Source organism: Carcharhinus amblyrhynchos, chromosome 2, assembly GCF_965287045.1.
Source record: "Carcharhinus amblyrhynchos chromosome 2, sCarAmb.v2.hapA, whole genome shotgun sequence".
NCBI classification, from domain to species: Eukaryota; Metazoa; Chordata; class Chondrichthyes; order Carcharhiniformes; family Carcharhinidae; genus Carcharhinus; species Carcharhinus amblyrhynchos.
The window spans coordinates 147,843,340-147,861,704 of record NC_137325.1 but is presented as its reverse complement, the minus strand read 5'-3'; the positions used below and the strand labels follow the sequence as shown (position 1 = coordinate 147,861,704).

Below are 18,365 nucleotides of genomic sequence, written 5' to 3'. Positions count from 1 at the left end.
GCATTAACTTTAATTGGCAGTCATTTCTCCTGTATTAAAAAGAACTGGGACCATGTGAAAGAACCTCCACTATCATTCTGGTAAATCTGGGCTGTACCTGCTCCCAAGTCCCTCTGCTGGAGGTTCACTGCCAAAAAACAAACTCAAGGACTTGGGTCTTGGCTGATGTTTCATTATTTCAGATATAAACAACAACTAAATGGAGCCAGAGTTCAGTGGTTCAACTCTGAATAATTTTTCAGAATGTGCGTGCACAGATCCACTGGATCATCCCCCGGTTGTAGGGATCTGAAAGATAAGCACAGATTCCAGACAGTTCGACTGAAAGCCATCTGTAATCAAACAGCACAAGAGGTCATTCTGTCCATCATGTTGGTGCTAGCCTCTGAGGGGGTGGGTGGAGGTGGAGAAACTAACAATATTCTCCTGTTTTCCCACAGCTTTACAATTTTTTCTAAATGTTCATGGGATTTAGGGTCATGGGATAGGCCAGTATTTATGGCCTGCTCCTAATTGCCCCTTGAGAAGATGGTGGCAAACTGCCTCTTGACATCTGCAGTCCATGTGGTAAAGGTACACCCACAGATTTGTCAGGGCAGAAGTTCCAGGATTTGGACCCAGCAGTGAAACTATCTATCCAATTCCCTTTTAAAGGTAATTAAAATCAGCTTCCATCAAACTTTCAGACAGAACATACAAATACCATAAGTGTAAAAACAGGTTCTTTTGTCACTAAATCCAAATTCTAATTATGCAATCAAAAATGATTTTGAATACCTCCATCAACTTTGTCTTCTCTACTCTGATGTCCCTTGCCCTCAATACCATTCTAGTCAGGGGATGCAATGGCCCAGTGGTATATCACTCAGCTATTAATCCAAAAGCTCAGCTAACGTTCTGGGGACCCAGATTCAAATGCGACCACGGCAAACAGTGGAATTCATATTCAAAGAATATCTGGAATTAAGACTCTACTTATGACCGTAAAACCATTGAAACCAATCCAAAGATGTACAGGTTAGGCACATTGGCCAAGCTAAATTGCCCCTTAGAGTCCTGGGATGCGTAGGTTAGAGGGATTAGTGGGGTTGTGGAGATAAGCCGAGGTGAGATTGTTGTTGGTGCAGATTTGATGGGCCAAATGCCCTACTTCTGCACTGTAAGATTTCTATCATTCTAGGGAAAACCCATCTGGTTTGCTAAATGTCCCTTAGGGAAGAAAATCATGTGGTCCTTATCTGCTCTGGCCTACATGCAAATCCAGAGCCACAGCAATGTGTTGATTCTTAACTGCCCTCTGGAATGGCATACTCAGTTGTCACCACCATCTTTTCAAGGGCAACTAGGGATGGGCAATAAGTGCTGGCTAGCCAGAACTTTTTAAAAAATTGCCTCTGCACTTTTTCTAAAGCTTGACATCCTTCCCAAATTGACTAATATTACCAATGGGACCTCGTCAATGTTTGGCAAAGATTTAGATCTGCTAGCTACTCCATCTTCTAAGAAATTTAAGAATTTGTTTTTCTAAATAAAGCTACCATTCCATTTTGGCAAGCAAAGCAGATTTTATTTGTGAAAAGATATTAAGACCAGAGTAAAACATGGAAGTTAACACTAGCACAACATATATATATTAAAAAAAGTTTTAAGCATGAAGTGACACAGCCCTTAAATAATCAGTGCAATAAAAACTCAATTAATTTTCCATCCTTTTTATAAAGGGAATTGGGTGTATTGCAGTTACTGTCAAAGATAACAAGATTCAGACCATGTCAGACTGTGATTTGAACCCATTCATTATGGGATTAGAAAACAGGAGACTGTTCGGCCCATCAAGCCTGTGCAGCACTCAAAAATGTTACCTATTGGCCCTACTATCCTGCAAATGTTTTCTCTTTAACTAGAGATCCAATTGCCTTTTAAAAATTATCGAATCTGCTTCCAGCACTCTTTTGGTTCTAACAAAATCCATGAAGTAGGGAGAGATAAGTCAGCTGCATGTGTCTCTGGTTACTGACTCTCCTGAAGTTTCTCTCAAACCATTTCATAATTTTGAAGTACTCCTTAACTTAATATGAATGTCTTTCATTGTACCTCTAAAGCCCACTTAATTCTATGATGACAGCACCAGGGCCTACACACCTTCACCAATACTGAAGAATGTTAGGGCAGGTGATTCAATCTGGTCAGTTGTTCTAATACTGGCCACATTCCCCATCTGTCCCCTACGATGGTCAAACAGGTAGTTGCTGGGTTTTCCAAGATAGGCAGGGTTGCAGTCTGTGTAGACTTACAGGAAGTGAGACGTTTAGGTTATGGGGATTGACATAGAAAGCTCAACCTTATCAGGAAATCAAAAAACTCAAAAGGCCCAAACCTCCTGTAGCTGGTTTCCAATACACAGATACAGAAACAAATTAATATTTGAGAGACAGTGACTAAGCATAAGAATAATCCTCCAAAGGACCTCCTTTTCCTTGCAAATACAGATCCTGTATGCTGGTATTTTAGTAGAATCAGTAGACACTGCTGTGTGTTGGAGCGTAATAAAGATTTTGGCTCAATGGCTGCCTTAAATGGACTAATCGATCTATAATTGCAAGGAGTGTTGTACAACTTTCAGATGCATCTCACATTGAGAATCAGATATCAGAGATAGTTTGCTTTCTGATCAGATTTAGTCAGTCAAACTGAGCCACTAAGGGCCTCCTTCACATTTAACTTGTAAACCCCAGGCTAGATGAGGCTTGGACCCACTACCTTCTGACCAGCAGGAAAAGAAATAACCAACCACATCAAGGCTGAGAGAAAAAGGAGATTCTCCAAGCCAGGTGAAACAGTCGAGAAAATACATTCAATCTTCCAGAACGAGGCCCCAGAATCCTGCTCACATTTTAAAAATCACTGTCAGACTAACGGAGAATCAGGTCAAAGTTCTTGGAAGTTTCAAAAAAAAATGTTTAAGATGGCGCACAAGTGCCCAGTGGTACCCAAAACAGTACCAGAGCAGAACCTTATTTCTTATCACTGTGGCACCCGCTGGTTCAGGATGTGAGTGTAGGGGTGTGCAGCTAACAGGTTTTCCTTGCCTCCTACTGATGTCCGTTGTAGACTCAAGATGGACTGGTCTGACTAATGAGCAACTCTATTATCATTGGGTCATGTAACTATCAGGATGGTAGAAGCTGAAGGAGATGAACTGGTGTTATTTTATCTAGCATTTCCTATGGACTAGCCTGGTATTGTCTTCCTGACAGAATGAATCACAGCGCGCACACAAATAAAAATCACAAGCACTGCAACCCAGTATATTTCTGGTTCACAAATGTTGCCTTACAGCAGAAAATTAGTCTAGTGGGAGACCGGTCTGTGTACCGTACAGCTAAATATAGCTCGCCCCATCACTAATTCAAGGAGCTAGCTGAACATGGCTTTACACAAACACCAGTTAGTTGTGTAGATTAATCAAACCCGTGTGCTGCATCCAGTTCTCGCTTCCTATGTCTCAGTGGAAGGATGCCATAAATGGACGTGTTCAATGATGCTGGTGATTTATTTAAAAATATTAAACAAGCCCAACTCTGGCACTCCATGTGACAGTGTTGTCTCTCGGTCCTATGGTTCTGTTTTATGAGTACTTGGAGCATCCAGGATCTTGACAATCTTGTGGAAATTATAAACTTTATATACAGAAAGAAAAGTGCAAAGTTTCCAAGTCTGCTTCAAAATAAAACTGCTGAAGGTGGTTTCAGGTTTGAGCTTTGGAACTGTATCTGGGATGCAGGCTTTCCCAGATCCCTAATACCAGAAAAACCTCAGGTGAAGTATTGGGGGCTGAAAACAGCAAAGACAAGAGCACCATCAAGTCAACAAATAGTAATCTCATTATTTACCGGCTGCTAAACAAAAGCAATTTGCCAAGCAGGTTTGACTGTATTCAGATTGTGAATTAGTAAGCTTGTGAATCAATTCACTTTGTAATGTAATGCAGTGGATACAGGTATACCTGGGTATACCATGACAGATACAATCCAACTCCCACCCAGATGGTTCAACCCAACTGTGAATCTTTAGAATTCCCATTGCAGAGGATTGTAGATGCTTCATCATATATTCAAACTGGACGTGGATGTAATTTTAAACTCAGAACGACAGGATATGAGAGGGTGGAAAATTGGAGTTGATTTCAACCATGATTGAATTGAATGACAGTGGGCTCGAGAGGCTGTAGATCCACTCTGATCTTACACCACCCTATATTGCAATGGATTTGTCGAAAAGACTACTCAAAAATGGAATACTATTTCAGATAGGGAGGGAGAGCAGTGTATTCAGAACAAGTTTCTATTTTAAACTAGAAATAATAAAAATCTGTATCCCCCAATGGTGAAAGGGGAAAATAAATGAAACTTAAGTCTCCCCTGCCCATACTGCCTCCATCCAGAACAGCAGCATGTGTCAAATTTAAAGACAGCGCATTTTCCCTGTCCTTCTATCCTGTAACTCCACCCTCACTATTGGAATAATGAAGTCAGATGACTGTTAGAATTAGCTTGCATTATATCCTGTCAAATGGACTGCAAACTGGATTATGTAACACATCCGGACACTAGAAGCTGGGAAAGCTAGGGAACTCAAATTGGTGCATCCTTAAGGTGCGACAACAAGACAATGGTAAAACACCATGGGTGTAACAAGATTCTGAAAAGGGGAACAGCCCAATATTAAGGGCTGCCTCACAGTCTCATCCCATCACTGCTGCCCAGTTCCAGCTGAAGAAAGCAGGAAATTGGGACTCACTTTGCAAGTGGTCCAAATCAATTTTGAATTGCTTTGCCTGTTGACTAATGGAAACACTTGCTCGTCCCTGTATGACAGGTTAAGCTTCAATACAGGTTACGTGACCTCAAATGCAACGTCATCCTTCTTTTAAAACCAAAGTTATGCCTTAATTGTCACAAAAATAAAAATTATACATGAGCAATATACTCAAAGGATTTAAGTTTGTACAATTTATTTTTATAAACCAAAAAATTAACTCTAAAAACAGCTTCTCAGGATGAGACAAGAGGGCTCAGCCACATTGCAAGCTCCAATTTAGAACCAGAATGGAGGCACAGCAAAAATCTAAATCATCACCTAGCCTGCTGAATAAGGAAAGCCTGAGAGGTTTTATCTCCCTTCTAAATGGGGCAAGGGAGGGTATAAAGAGCTTCACAGGGCACAAACACTCAAAGCAAAACAAGGTGAAGATTAATAGTTGTTCTTGGGGTGTGAAACCTGATCTAGTCTGTTGCAATCAGCCATCTACAGACCAGCTAAAAGCCAGCAGCACAGACCACCAGATGCTCAGAGGTGGGGGGTGCTTTGTGGGATCTGCCAGAAGTTGATGGTATGCTGATTTTCAGTTGTGTCCCAAAAAGATCAAATCCTTGACAACAGCTGAGATCTTGTAAGTGCAAAGCTGACCCTGATCCATGGAATACACTGATGTGTTCATACTTTCTGCTTGCAGAAGACAAGAGCTTGTTCACTTGGCTTCCTAAACATGCTGCACAACATATATAACAAGAGATGAATGTCAGCAATGGAGTCAAAAGAACAGGTACATCCACTCTGGTAATCCTGGGTCAAGGGACTGGAAGCAGCCATTTTCAAACCAAAGGCCTCCTGATAGTTCCTGGTGCAATCCTCTCAGAACTAGGAGTCTGCTAACAGGTGTGCACCAAAGTCAAAATAAAAGTTTCAATGCCTGAGATTAAAAATGAGGGAAGTGTTGGTCTTTCAGCTTCACACAACTGCAGTCTGGAGGTGAGAGGAAGCAGACATGAAGAATGGATGATGTGCTCACTGTTTAGACGCACACGGCCTGGTACCTGAGGGGAAAAAAAAGAAAAGGTTCACACACATTAATCAACATTGTAGTAAAAAAATCCAAATATTCCACTCCCCTCAATTATCTCCATCTTAGAAGCTGATGGCTCCTTGCTAAGGTACAGATATACAAACACTGATTCCTTTCTGAATCTTATTCAGAATAACAGCCAGAAAACAAACTTTGGAATTTAAGTTCAAGTGGCATTAGAATTAGGCTTACATTAACACTGCAGTGAAGTTAGTGAAAATCCCCTAGTCGCCACACTCCAGAGCCTGTTCAGGTACACTGAGGAAGTATTTAGCATGGTCAATGCATCTAACCCCATGTCTTTTGGGCTGTGGGAGGAAATCCACGCAGACACAGGGGAACGTACAGACTACGCACAGAGTGAATCAAGCGGGAATTGAACCTGATCCCTGATGCTGTGAGGCAGCAGCGCTAACTACTGTGCTGGTCACATATGGCAGGAATGGGAGTTTGAAAGTTCATGCAGAATTAAGTATGATACCAAGGTTGTGATCCTGGCTCAATCTCAGTCTGTCACCAAGGGAAGAATGGAGGGTGGAGTAAGACTAAATATTAGAGAAACAAGTTTTTAATGGGAGATATTTCTGCCCAGGCAGTGCTGGATGTTAGATAAGTCACCTGATAATTTAGTAACAGTCGAGGCAGCGAGAGAGATGGTGGTGACAGAGTACCATCAGCTTACACATGGAAACTAATTGCCGTGGCTTTGGATGATGTTACCAAGAGGCAGCTTGCAGATGAGAAACTCGAGGGAACCAAGGATTGGTCCTGGAATGACACTGAGGTCAATGTACAAAAGCCAGAAGAGAAGCCATTGAGAATGATTTTCTAGTTGTGACTGGACAGTTAAGAATGGATCCAGGGGAAGGAAATCCCACCCAGCTGAACAGTGGAAAGGCATTGGAAGATGATATTGTGGTCAAATTGTGACCAAGGTTGCAAGGACATCAAGCAGGAAAAGAGGAAGAGTCCACAGTGGTCACAGTCACCCAGGATTTAGAAGAGGGGATGAACATGGCGGACCAGCAATTTAATGGGAATAGGAAAGAGGCTGTGAATTTCATGGAAATGGAGATGCCAGTGTTGGACAGGGGTAAACACAGAAAGAAGTCTCACCAACAGGGGTGGACTTTAACCTGGTGTTGAGAGACTTGTTACTGAATTTCATGGACAAGCAGAGCTTGCAGAGGGCCAGGAGAAAGTGAGAAAGAAACTAAGGAAAGATGGAAGTTCAAGGTGATGGAAAGAGTAGGAAAAGTATAGAAGTTTGGTGTCCCTGCTTTTGTGCACAATCCTTGTTTATATATCCCATATGCTCTACAGCTATTGTCTGCCCCTGGACATCTTCAGACCTGGCATTTAATCTATATTAACTCTCTAGCCTTCGTTACCCCAGTTCTGTATTAAACTCCAGCTCTGTTGCAGACAATTAACATGACAGATGATCTTTGGGTTCCTTTTTTAACAGTCATTCTATTCTCAATCCCTCTTGGTCAGTCTTAGTTATGAAAGAAGAGGATTGAGGGACCTAGACAGAGCAGCAAGGCAGACCAGGCTCAATAATCTGGGGATACACAAGTAATTAGCAGAAAGATTAGAGGGGAGGTGCAGTATATTTTCCACATGGAAGGAGTGGGGTGGGGCCTGGAAAGAATTGCTTAAAAACAGTGGTGGGTAGAAACCTTAATGGCATTTAACAATATTTAGATTAACACTTGCAGGCTGTAACGTACAGGGCTATGGTTGAGCTGGATTTCTGTGACTGGCACAGACATCCTGAACCAAATGCACCTTAAAATATTCCATGTTTCTCTATTTGTCAAAGCTCAGACTGGCCATAGTCAGCAGGATACAGTTTTGATTCAGTCTGGGTTTAGTTAGCTAACTCACTCAAAATATGAGTGTAGGAACTCTAATCAGTATGACCAGCACTAGGTTAGGTCAGGTCAGGTAGGGGAAGTTAGTAAGGGGCCTGTCTCCTGGAAAGCAGAGTGGGCGGGGGAAGCGTGTTCAGTGTGAATGTTCAACAGTGTAAAATAGATCAGCTTCCCATTAGACACCTCAATTTGACAAACCTGGTCTCTTCAATAGCTTCTGCTTCTTCATCTTCATCTTCTTCATCTTGACTAAGGAGGACTTCGTCTTCCAGATCCATGTCAAAGTTGTTGCTGATTTCAGTGCCTTGACTGTACAAATAGCCACTGGATACCAAAGGAGAAAAGAGTTAGATGGAGTATACAAGGTAAACTTCAAGTTGGGCAAGTGAACCTGCTCCAAATCTCATCAGCTCATTTTCTGCAGTGCTCAGAGCAACAGAGGCAAGATGCTAATGAGGTATTTCATTATGGTGACAAAGGTGTACTTTGCTACCCTAGTACAGGGATGCTCAAACTATGGCAACTCAGATTGGTTGGTGTGAGGAGTAGCCAAGGATGGGCAGTGGGGTGGAATGCAAAGCTGAAGTATGACAGCATGTGATCTTTCTGAAATACAATACCCTATTATGTGCATAATCAATGCAGCATGTGAAAAGTGTTGTTATTTCAAGCCTTCTCCATTCCTGCTTCAGAAAGGAATTGACCTTTTGGATTGGTGCTTCAGACCCAGAGGTTTAAGAAGCTCGATACCATCCAGGACAAAGCAGCCCCACTTGATTGGCACCCCATCCACAAACATCCACTCCCTCCACCACCAACAGTGACAGCCGTGTGTACCATCTACAAGATGCACCACAGCAACTCAAAGCTCCTTAGGCAGCACCTTCCAAACCCACCACCACTTCCATCTAAAAGGACAGGAGCAGCAGATACCTGGGAACACCCCCACCTGGAGATTCCCCTCCGAGTCACTCACTATCCCATCACCGCTGCTTCACTGTCACTGGGTCAAAATCATGGAACCCCTTCCACTGTGGCTGTACCTACACTAAAGAGACTGTAGCAATTCATGAAGGCAGCTCACCACCACCTCCAAGGGAAATTAGGGATGGGCAATAAATGCTGGCCTGGACAGTGACTCCCCATCCTGAGGAAACTTAAAGCACATATTAGTCTCAGGGTATAAGGAACATGGAGAGGGAGTGGGAAAGTGGAGTTGAAATCCAAGATCCTTCCTTAAGTAAGGAGACCAAAATTGTATGCAGTATGAGATGTGGTCTCATCAATATCCTGCATAATAACATTTTCAGAAGGCACCTCACAAGAGGTTATTGCAGAAGGTAAGGGGGCATGGAGTTGGGGGGTAGGGTGTTAGCGTGGATAGAGGATTGGTTGTCAAATAGGAGGCAGAGAGTGGGGGTCAATGGGTGCTATTCGGATTGGCGGTTGGTGACTAGTGGAGTGCCCCAGGGGTCAGTGCTGGGGCCTCAGCTATTTACCATTTATATAGATGATCTGGAGGAGGGAACCGAGTGTATGGCGTCAAAATTTGCTGATGACACCAAGATTGGTGGAACGGCAAACTGCATGGAGGGTGTGGAGAGTCTGCAGAAGGATCTAGATAGGCTGGGCGAATGGGCCAGGAACTGGCAAATGGAATTTAATGTTGGCAAGTGCGAGGTGGTCCACTTTGGTAGGAATAATGGTAGGAAGGACTATTACTTACGTGGCGAAAAACTGCAGCAGGCGACAGTGCAGAGGGACCTCGGGGTCCTTGTGCATGAGTCACAAAAACCCAGCCTGCAGGTGCAGGTGGTCAGGAAGGCTAATGGGATGCTGGCCTTCATAGCGAGGGGGATTGAATATAAAGTAGGGAGGTCTTGCTGCGGCTGTATAGGGCATTGGTGAAGCCGCAGCTGGAGTACTGTGTGCAGTTTTGGTCACCGTACTTACACAAGGATATTTTGGCCTTGGAGGGAGTGCAGAGGAGGTTTACTAGGCTGATACCAGAGTTGAGGGGGTTGAGCTATGAGGAGAGGCTGAATAAACTAGGCTTGTACTCATTGGAGTTTAGAAGAATGAGGGGAGATCTCATTGAGACGTACAAGATGATGAATGGGATGGATAGGATAGAGGTGGAGAGACTCTTCCAGCTCAGAAAGGACAGTAGGACTAGGGGGCACAGTCAAGATAAAGGGGGGGGGGCGGTTTAGAACAGAGTTGAGGAGGAACTTCTTCACTCAAAGGGTGGTGAACCTCTGGAATTCTCTGCCCGTTGACGTGGTGGAGGCTGCCTCACTAAATATTTTTAAGACGCGGGTTGATGGGTTTTTGATAAGCGAGGAGATTAAGGGTTATGGGGAGAGGGCGGGAATGTGGAACTGAGCCACGACAGATCAGCCATGATCTTATTGAATGGCAGGGCAGGCTTGAAGGGCTAGATGGCCTACTCCTGCTCTTATTTCTTATGTTCTCATGTTCTTATCCTATGTCAAATTCCTCTTGTAATAAAGGTTAGCATTCCATTAGTCTTCCTAGTACCAGCATACTAATATTAGTTACATATGCTCAAGAACACCTAGAGCCTTGTGCAGGATTCCCAGGTGCAGTCATTCTCTGTTTAAAGTAGCACTTTTTATTATTCTTCTTGCCAAAACATTTGTTCACCTTTTCTAAATTATACTTCAACTGCCAGATCTGTGCCCAGTCACTCAGCCTAGCTACATTTATCTGCAATGTACTGATGTCCTCTTCACAATGTATGTCCCTACCAACCCCCGTCTCATCTACAAATTTAGCTACCATGCCTTTGCTCCCCTCATTCAAGCCAATCCTTTACTTGCCTAAATCAGTCACACCCCCACTGACTAGGGGCAACAGTGGCAACATTGCTGGCACACAGCATCAGGGACCTGGGTTCAATTCCCAGCTTGGGTCACTGTGTGGAGTTTGCATTTTCTCCCTATAGAACATAGAACACTACAGCACAAACAGGCCCTTCGGCCCACAAGTTGCGCCGATCACATCAACACCTACCAACCTACAGACCTATCTATAACCCCCAATCCCATAAAACCCCATATACTCATCCAGAAGTCTTTTAAGAGACCCCAGCGAGTTCGCCTCCACCACCACTGACGGCAGCCGATTCCATTCACTCACCACCCTCTGAGTGAAAAACTTACCCCTAACATCACTTCTGAACTTCCCTCCTTGCACCTTAAATCTGTGTCCTCTCGTAGCAACCATTTCAACCCGGGGAAATAGCCTCTGAGAGTCCACCCTATCTATTCCTCTCAACATTTTGTAAACTTCTATCAGGTCGCCTCTCAACCTTCATCTCTCCAGGGAAAAGAGTCCCAGCTCCCTCAACCTAACTTCATAAGGCATGCCTCCCAGTCCAGGCAACATCCTTGTAAATCTCTTCTGTACCCTCAATAGCTTCTACATCTTTCCTATAGTGAGGCGACCAGAACTGCGCACAATACTCTAAATGAGGCCTGACAAGGGTCTTATGAAGTTGCAGCATTACCTCCTGACTCCTAAACTCAATCCCTCGATTAATGAAGGCCAGTACACCATACACCTTCTTGACCACCTCCTCCACCTGCGAGGCCAATTTAAGAGTCCTGTGGACCCGGACCCCTAGATCCTTCTGCTCTTCAACACTACTCAGACTTCTGCCCTTGATAGTGTACTCGTTCATCCCGTTGGTTCTGCCAAAATGGACAACTACACATTTATCCGCGTTGAAGTCCATCTGCCACTTCTCCGCCCAGTCCTGCATCCTATCTATGTCCTGCTGCAACTTTTTCCATCCTTCCAGACCATCCACAACACCACCGACCTTCGTGTCATCAGCGAACTTACTAACCCATCCCTCCACTTCCTCATCCAGGTCATTTATGAAAATGACAAACAACAAGGGTCCCAGAACAGATCCTTGAGGCACTCCGCTGGTGACTGACCTCCATTCAGAAAAAGCCCCATCCACAACCACTCTCTGCCTTCTGCAGGCAAGCCAATTCTGGATCCACAAGGCCAAAGGCCCTTGGATCCCATGCCCTCTCACCTTCTCAAGAAGTCTCGCATGGGGGACCTTATCAAACGCCTTGCTGAAGTCCATGTACACTACGTCCACGGCACTTCCTTCGTCAATGTGTTCAGTCACATTTTCGAAGAACTCAACTAGGCTTGTAAGGCACGACCTGCCCTTGACAAATCCATGCTGACTATTCCTGATCATGTCAAACCTCTCCAAATGTTCGTAAATCTTGTCCCTCAGAAGCCTCTCCATCAGCTTACCAACTGAGGTCAGACTCACCGGTCGGTAATTTCCCGGGCTATCTCTGTTCCCTTTCTTGAAAATAGGAACTACATCCGCAATCCTCCAATCCTCCGGAACCTCTCCCGTCTCCATTGACGACGCAAAGATCATCGCCAGGGGCTCTGCAATCTCTTCCCTCGCCTCCCACAGTATCCTGGGGTACATCCCATCTGGTCCAGGCGACTTATCTACCTTGATAGAATTCAAAAGTTCCAACACATCCTCCTCCTTAATATTCACGTACTCAATCTTTTCCATCTGCTGCAAATCCATAACAAAATCTCCCAGATCAGCTTCCACTGTGAATACTGAGGCGAAGTACTCAGTACTATGTCGGCATGAGTTTCCTTTAAGTGCTCCGGTTTCCTCCCATTGTCCAAAGAGGTGCAGGTCAGATTGGTTGGCCTTGCTAAATTGCCCCTTAGTGTCAGGGGGATTAGCAGGGTAGATAAGGAGAGTTATGGGGATAGGGCCTGTATGGGATTGTGGTTGGTGCAGACTTGAGCCAAATGGCATCCTTCTGCACTGTAGGGATTCTATGACTAAATCAAGACCCCAACCAAAGTTCCGTGACTGCCTCTGGATACAAAGCAGCCAGGTAACTTTTCCCTCCCCAACGTACCACAGAGTCTACAGCTCAGCCTCCAGTTCAATTTCTGAGACAAAGCTTCTCCAGCCACAAACATTTATTGCAAATGTGTTTTATCCCACAGCACACCAGCACCCGGCTCCTAGATGCTGCAGCCTGCCGTCCTTAATGCGTTTAATTACATTATTCACTAAGGTTGCTTTTTTAGTATCTATTTTTTAAAATAGCTTTACTATTTCAAACCTCAAATGAAATAGACGAGCTGCTTGTCAGATACTCAGCTCCTGTAAGAAAGAGACCAATTCCTACAGATCAAGAAAAACAAAGACCTCCTTCACCAAAACTCCCCACTCACCTAACTCAGATCTGCACTTTGTTCCCTCATCTACACACTCCATTTGCCAAAAAGAACCATTTATGCCTGGTACCCAAGCAATCTTCTACCCATGCCAATACCCTAATGCCATTAACTTTTTATTTTCCACAATAAGAACAATGAACAGCATAGGGCAGGAACAGGCCATTCTGCCCTCCAAATTGGCACTGATCATGCTGCCTGCCTAAACTAAAATCATACACACTTGCAGAGCCTGTATCCTTCCATTCCCATCCTATCCATGTATTCATCCAGTTACCCCTTAAATGCCACTATCGTACCTGCTCCCACCACCTCCCTGGACAGCGTGTTCCAGACATTCACCACCCTTTATGTAAAAAACCTGATTCGCACATCTTTAATTTTTCCTCCACGCACCTTATATCTACGGTCCCTAGTACTTGACTTTTTATCCTTCTAAAGAACATCTGACTATTCACTCTGTCCATGCCACTCAATTTTGTAAACTTCTGTCAGGTCAGGTCACCCCTCAACCTGTCATTCCTGTGACAGCAACCAAGCTTATCCAACCTCTTCTCATAGCTAATACCTTCTAGACCAGGCAACATCCTGATAAATTTCTTCCAAAGTCCCCACATCCTTTTGGTAGTGTGGTGACCAGAATTGTACACAATATTCTAAATGAGGCCTAACCAAGGTTCTGTACAGCTGCAACATGACCTGCCAATTTTTATACTCAATGCTCTTTATTTAACCTTTGTTTCAAGGACTGCACCCTTATTGCCTCTAGACACAGCAGACCATCAGTTGTCATTAAGCATCTAAAGTTTCATTTTCAAATTTCACTCAAGAACCAACCTCATATTTGACACAAAACTTCACAATATGCTCTGAATCTGTGTTAATGGACTCCCATTTAAGAGACCACAGGACTGCCACACTGAAGACCAAAGACTGAAGTGTCTGCAACTCCTAAAAAAATGCACAATTTGTATGTTTGTGCATGCGAGACTGAGAGGTGGTACATTAATTCAGAGCAAGTGATAAATAACTTTTGATTTAAACCTACAAGAGCTTGCTACTGAATTATTTAATTGAAATACACACGAGTAAGAGACACTCTTTTCCAAACAGGACATACTGATCACTCACAATAAGAGCACTTTAACATTAAAAACAAATCTCACCTGACTGAACGGCATGTGAAAAACACTATCCTTTTCAGTTTCTTGTTGTAGAAGAAATAGTTAAAAGACCAAAGACTACCCTCCTCGCCATACGGGTCAGAGTCCAGATCTGGATTGTAGCTGAAAGGAAGTAAATCCACACACCATTAAAATAAAATCACTTAATAAACTGACTTCATATAAAAAGAAATGACGACCAAGCCTATGGCTGAAGTTTACTACAATAAGGAGGGTCATTACATCTTTCATTTAAATGAGTCTCACACACATCATCTACATATTCAAAGAGCCCAGATCTACACATTACAGCATTAGCTTTCATCCTGAAGACACTGACTGTTACATTGTCCCTGGCCATCCTGTGCTGGATATAGAGGACCAGAAAGATCGACTTGGCTGGCTCCAGGATTTGGAAGATAGAATCACACACTGCAGGCCATTCGGCCATTGAGTCAGCATCAACCACAGTCTCACCCAGGTCCCATCCCCATCACCCCTTGCATATAGCCTAGCTGGTCCTCCAGACAATAAGGGGAAATTTAGTATGGCCAACCCAACTAACCCACATGTTTGGACTGTGGAAGGAAACTAGAACACCTGGACAAAACCCAGACACAGGGAGAACATGCAAACTACACAGTGACCCAAGCCAGGAACTGATTCCAAGTCCCTGGCACTGAGGCAGCAGTGATAACCACTGTGCCGCCCAAAATCTCTATGATTAATCCTTCGTAAAACACCAGGTTTTTTATCCAACTCAAATTGTCAGGTACAAACTAGTCCATAGTGTCCAAGCAATTTAGTCCAAATATCAGCAGAAAACTGCAGAATTCAGCCTATTAGCAAATATACCTTCTTGTAGAAAATTCTAAATAGGTTTTGTTGTTTATAACCTGTGGCATCCTGAAGGACAGCTAAAATAGAAAAAATACTGGAAACACTCAACCACTTTAGGGCACTCCAGTCACAGGCCTTAATTGAGTTCTTATTTGCACAGGTCACCAATGTCCAAGAACAGAAATCCTATTTTTTCCTCTCCTAACTCAAATGCAATGTACCACTAGCTGTTAGAACCCAGATGCAAGGAGTGCACTGTCTCTAGTTCCACCATGTCATGGATCACAACATAAATGATTTTTTTCCAGGTAGTTACACAGACAAATGTGCTTTACCTATTAACTTCAATAATCACTCAATGCTCAGGATAAATGTGAAGATATTCACATTGGACACAGCAACAGAATGGCAGAGTATTATTTAAATGCTGAGACTGGGAAACAACGTACAAGCCAATCTGGGTGCCTGAGTACACAAGTCATTGAAAGCAAGCATGCAGGTACAAGCAGTGAGGAAGGCAAATGGTATGTTGGTCTCCATTGGAAGTGGCCTCAAGTAGAGAAGCATGTCTTCCTGCAACTTTACAGGGCCTTGGTGAGACCACATCTAGAGTATATGTTCAGATCCAGTCTCCTTTAAGGAGACATTTGCCTTCCAGGGAATGCAGCCAACATTCACAGACTGATTCCTGGGATGGTTGGATTATTATACAAGGAGCAATTGGGTTGACTGGGCCTATATGCACTGGAATTTAAAAGAATGAGCGTGGAAGATCTCAATGTATAAAATTCTGACAGGGCTGGACAAACTGGATGCAAGGATGTTTCCTCTGGCTGGTTGTCTAGAACAGCAGATCACGGTCTGAGGATACAGGGTAGCTGAGGAGATATGTCTTCACTCAGAGGGTGGTGAACCTGTGAAATTCTCTACCAATGGAAGGCGGTGGAAGCCACATTACTCAATATATAGGTGGAAATAGATTTCCCAATTCTAAAGGCATCAACAGTACGCACAGGGTATGGCATTGAGGCAGAGGATCAGCCATCATACTGACTGCTGGATCAGGCCTGTAGGGCCAAATGGTTTACTCTCCTCTTATATTTTTCTTCAATAGACAACACTTATAGTTATAAAAATCAGCCTGGTCAAGAAGGTCAAAGTTTGTTAACATACAGCAGGAAATATGCAAGGATAATTACATAAAAATAATGTTGCAGCGAATTTGCAAAATAAGACTCCACAAACAATAACAAGTTATGTTATTCTGTTTCCAGAGATGTTGGTTGAAGAAAAATGGTTGGATAGGTCAAATTCTCCAGCTCCTCAAATAATGCAAGGTGCTTTTATATTCACTGGTCAGGTTAAAGGGACTTCAGTTATTGTCACTCTTACAATGCAAGTGCCAGCTTAGATTTGGTCAAGTGCTCGAGTAGGGCCTGCATCCAAGACCTTCAGACAGGCAAGACAGTTTCTAATTGAGCCAAGCTCAGGGAAAGTACAGGCATGTAAATACCTGTAATGATAGTGTTAAATTAATCCTTTTTCATATTACCTGTAGATGTCACACTCTGACAGACAGATCTCTTCATCGACAGCATCCCAAAGTTGAGGCTTCAGTGTATTAAACTCCTCTCCAACAGCTGAAAACAGGCTGGTGTTGACAGCATTCACCACCTAAACAAATTAAACATTAAATGGAGATACCTGTAGAACATTGAATGGATATGACAGATAATCCCTATTTGCCTTAAGTAATCTAGGGTCTTGCTTTCATCTGTCAAATTGTTCTTATTGCAGAATGTGCAAAGAGAACCACAGCTTTTCTTTTACTCTAAATCACTGTCTCAAACTCCACTCCTCAGCTCCAAGTGGAGTAGCTCTTTTGTCACTAACATTAAGACCATTCCAACCAGCTCCCCCTTTCCTAGCCCAATGCTTAAACTTCCTCCAAGGTTTCACACATCCTAGCCCAATATTCACAAACTTTTACTACGGCCCCTGGTGCACAAACCAAGGGAAGAAAAAAGTCTTCAAACTGGGAACTCTGCCCATTGGATGCTGGAAATCTGATGGAAAAGCTCAGTGGGTCTGGAAGCATCTGGGGAGAGAAACAGAGTGGTGTTGTGGTCCTGACTTTGGGATAAGCTCTGTAGTAGCAATATTGGTCTCTGGCAGACCAGCTGAGTATTTCCAGCACTTGCTGCTTTTATTTTCAGATTGCCATGATCAGCAGTATTTTGCTTTCATTTGAACTCCATCTCTTCTCCAGCAATTGCCTTGGGTCAAACCAAACCATTCACAACCTTGGTATTGACAAGGTATCAACCTGCAATCTGTGGCATGACTAAGACCACCCAGTTCCATCTCAACTCTGTTGCTGAGAGCCTGAAATGACTATTCCAAAAGAACTCCTGTCCAGCTTCCCACATACTACCCACTAAAAACTTCTCATCCAACATTTTGCTGCCTATGTCCTTACTTGTACCATGCCCCATTCACCCATCACCTGTGCTCACTAACCTCCAGTGCTGGAGTTTAAAAATACTTGGCAATGCATTTGAAGAATTGTAACCTATAGGGCTACAGACCAAGAGCTGCAAAGTGGGATTAGGACAGGTAGTTCTTTTCCAAACAGCATTGACAAAGCAAAATGACTTCTTGTGCAATAAATTTTCTATCCTTCTATGGTTCCCAGTTAAGCATGTCTTTAAAATTCACACTTTGGTTTTCAGCTCCATGGCCTTGTTCCTCCCAAGCCTCATCACCTCCAGCTCTACAAGTGTCATAACTACTCTCCTCTTAGAGGATCAACACAGTAGCACAGTGGTTAACAACACTGCTTCACAGCTCCAGTGACCTGGGTTCGATTCCCAGCTCAGCTCACTGGAGTTTGCACTTTCTCACATCTTTGTGGGTTTCCTCCAGGTGTTCCGGTTTCCTCCCACAGTCCAAAGATGTGGGGGTTAGGTTCATTGGCCATGCTAAAATTGCCTCTTAGTGTTCTGAGGTGTATGTGTAGTGATATGGGGGTAGGGCCTGGGTGGGATTGTGGTCAGTGCAGACTCAAATGGGCCAGATGGCCTCTTTCTGCACTGTAGCGTTATGATTCTCTCTCAGATTTCAATCACTCCAACATCAGTGGCTGCCTTCAGCTGCCAAGACCCTGAGCTCTGGAAGTCCCTCTCAAACCCACCACCCTCACAAGATGCTGCTTAAAACTCACCTCTTGCTTTAGTTCATCTGTCCTAATACCTTAGTGTGACTGCAGATGCAGAATTTGAATTCAATAAAAGAAAACTCTGGAAT

General features: G+C 43.6%; 1 protein-coding gene across 1 annotated transcript in view; it reads right to left on the bottom strand.

Annotated features, from left to right (window-relative positions):
- Nucleotides 1-1,540: 1,540 nt before the first annotated feature.
- LOC145359509 (repressor of RNA polymerase III transcription MAF1 homolog) overlaps nt 1,541-18,365 on the bottom strand; it is a 56,855-nt gene continuing 40,030 nt past the window's right edge. The window contains exons 5-8 of the mRNA XM_080214135.1: nt 16,612-16,733; nt 14,223-14,342; nt 7,981-8,106; nt 1,541-5,876 (exon numbers count right to left, since the gene is read on the bottom strand). Of these exons, the coding sequence (XP_080070261.1) occupies nt 5,855-5,876; nt 7,981-8,106; nt 14,223-14,342; nt 16,612-16,733 (390 nt within the window). The 3' untranslated portion in view covers nt 1,541-5,854. The remainder of the gene's footprint in view (nt 5,877-7,980; nt 8,107-14,222; nt 14,343-16,611; nt 16,734-18,365) is intronic.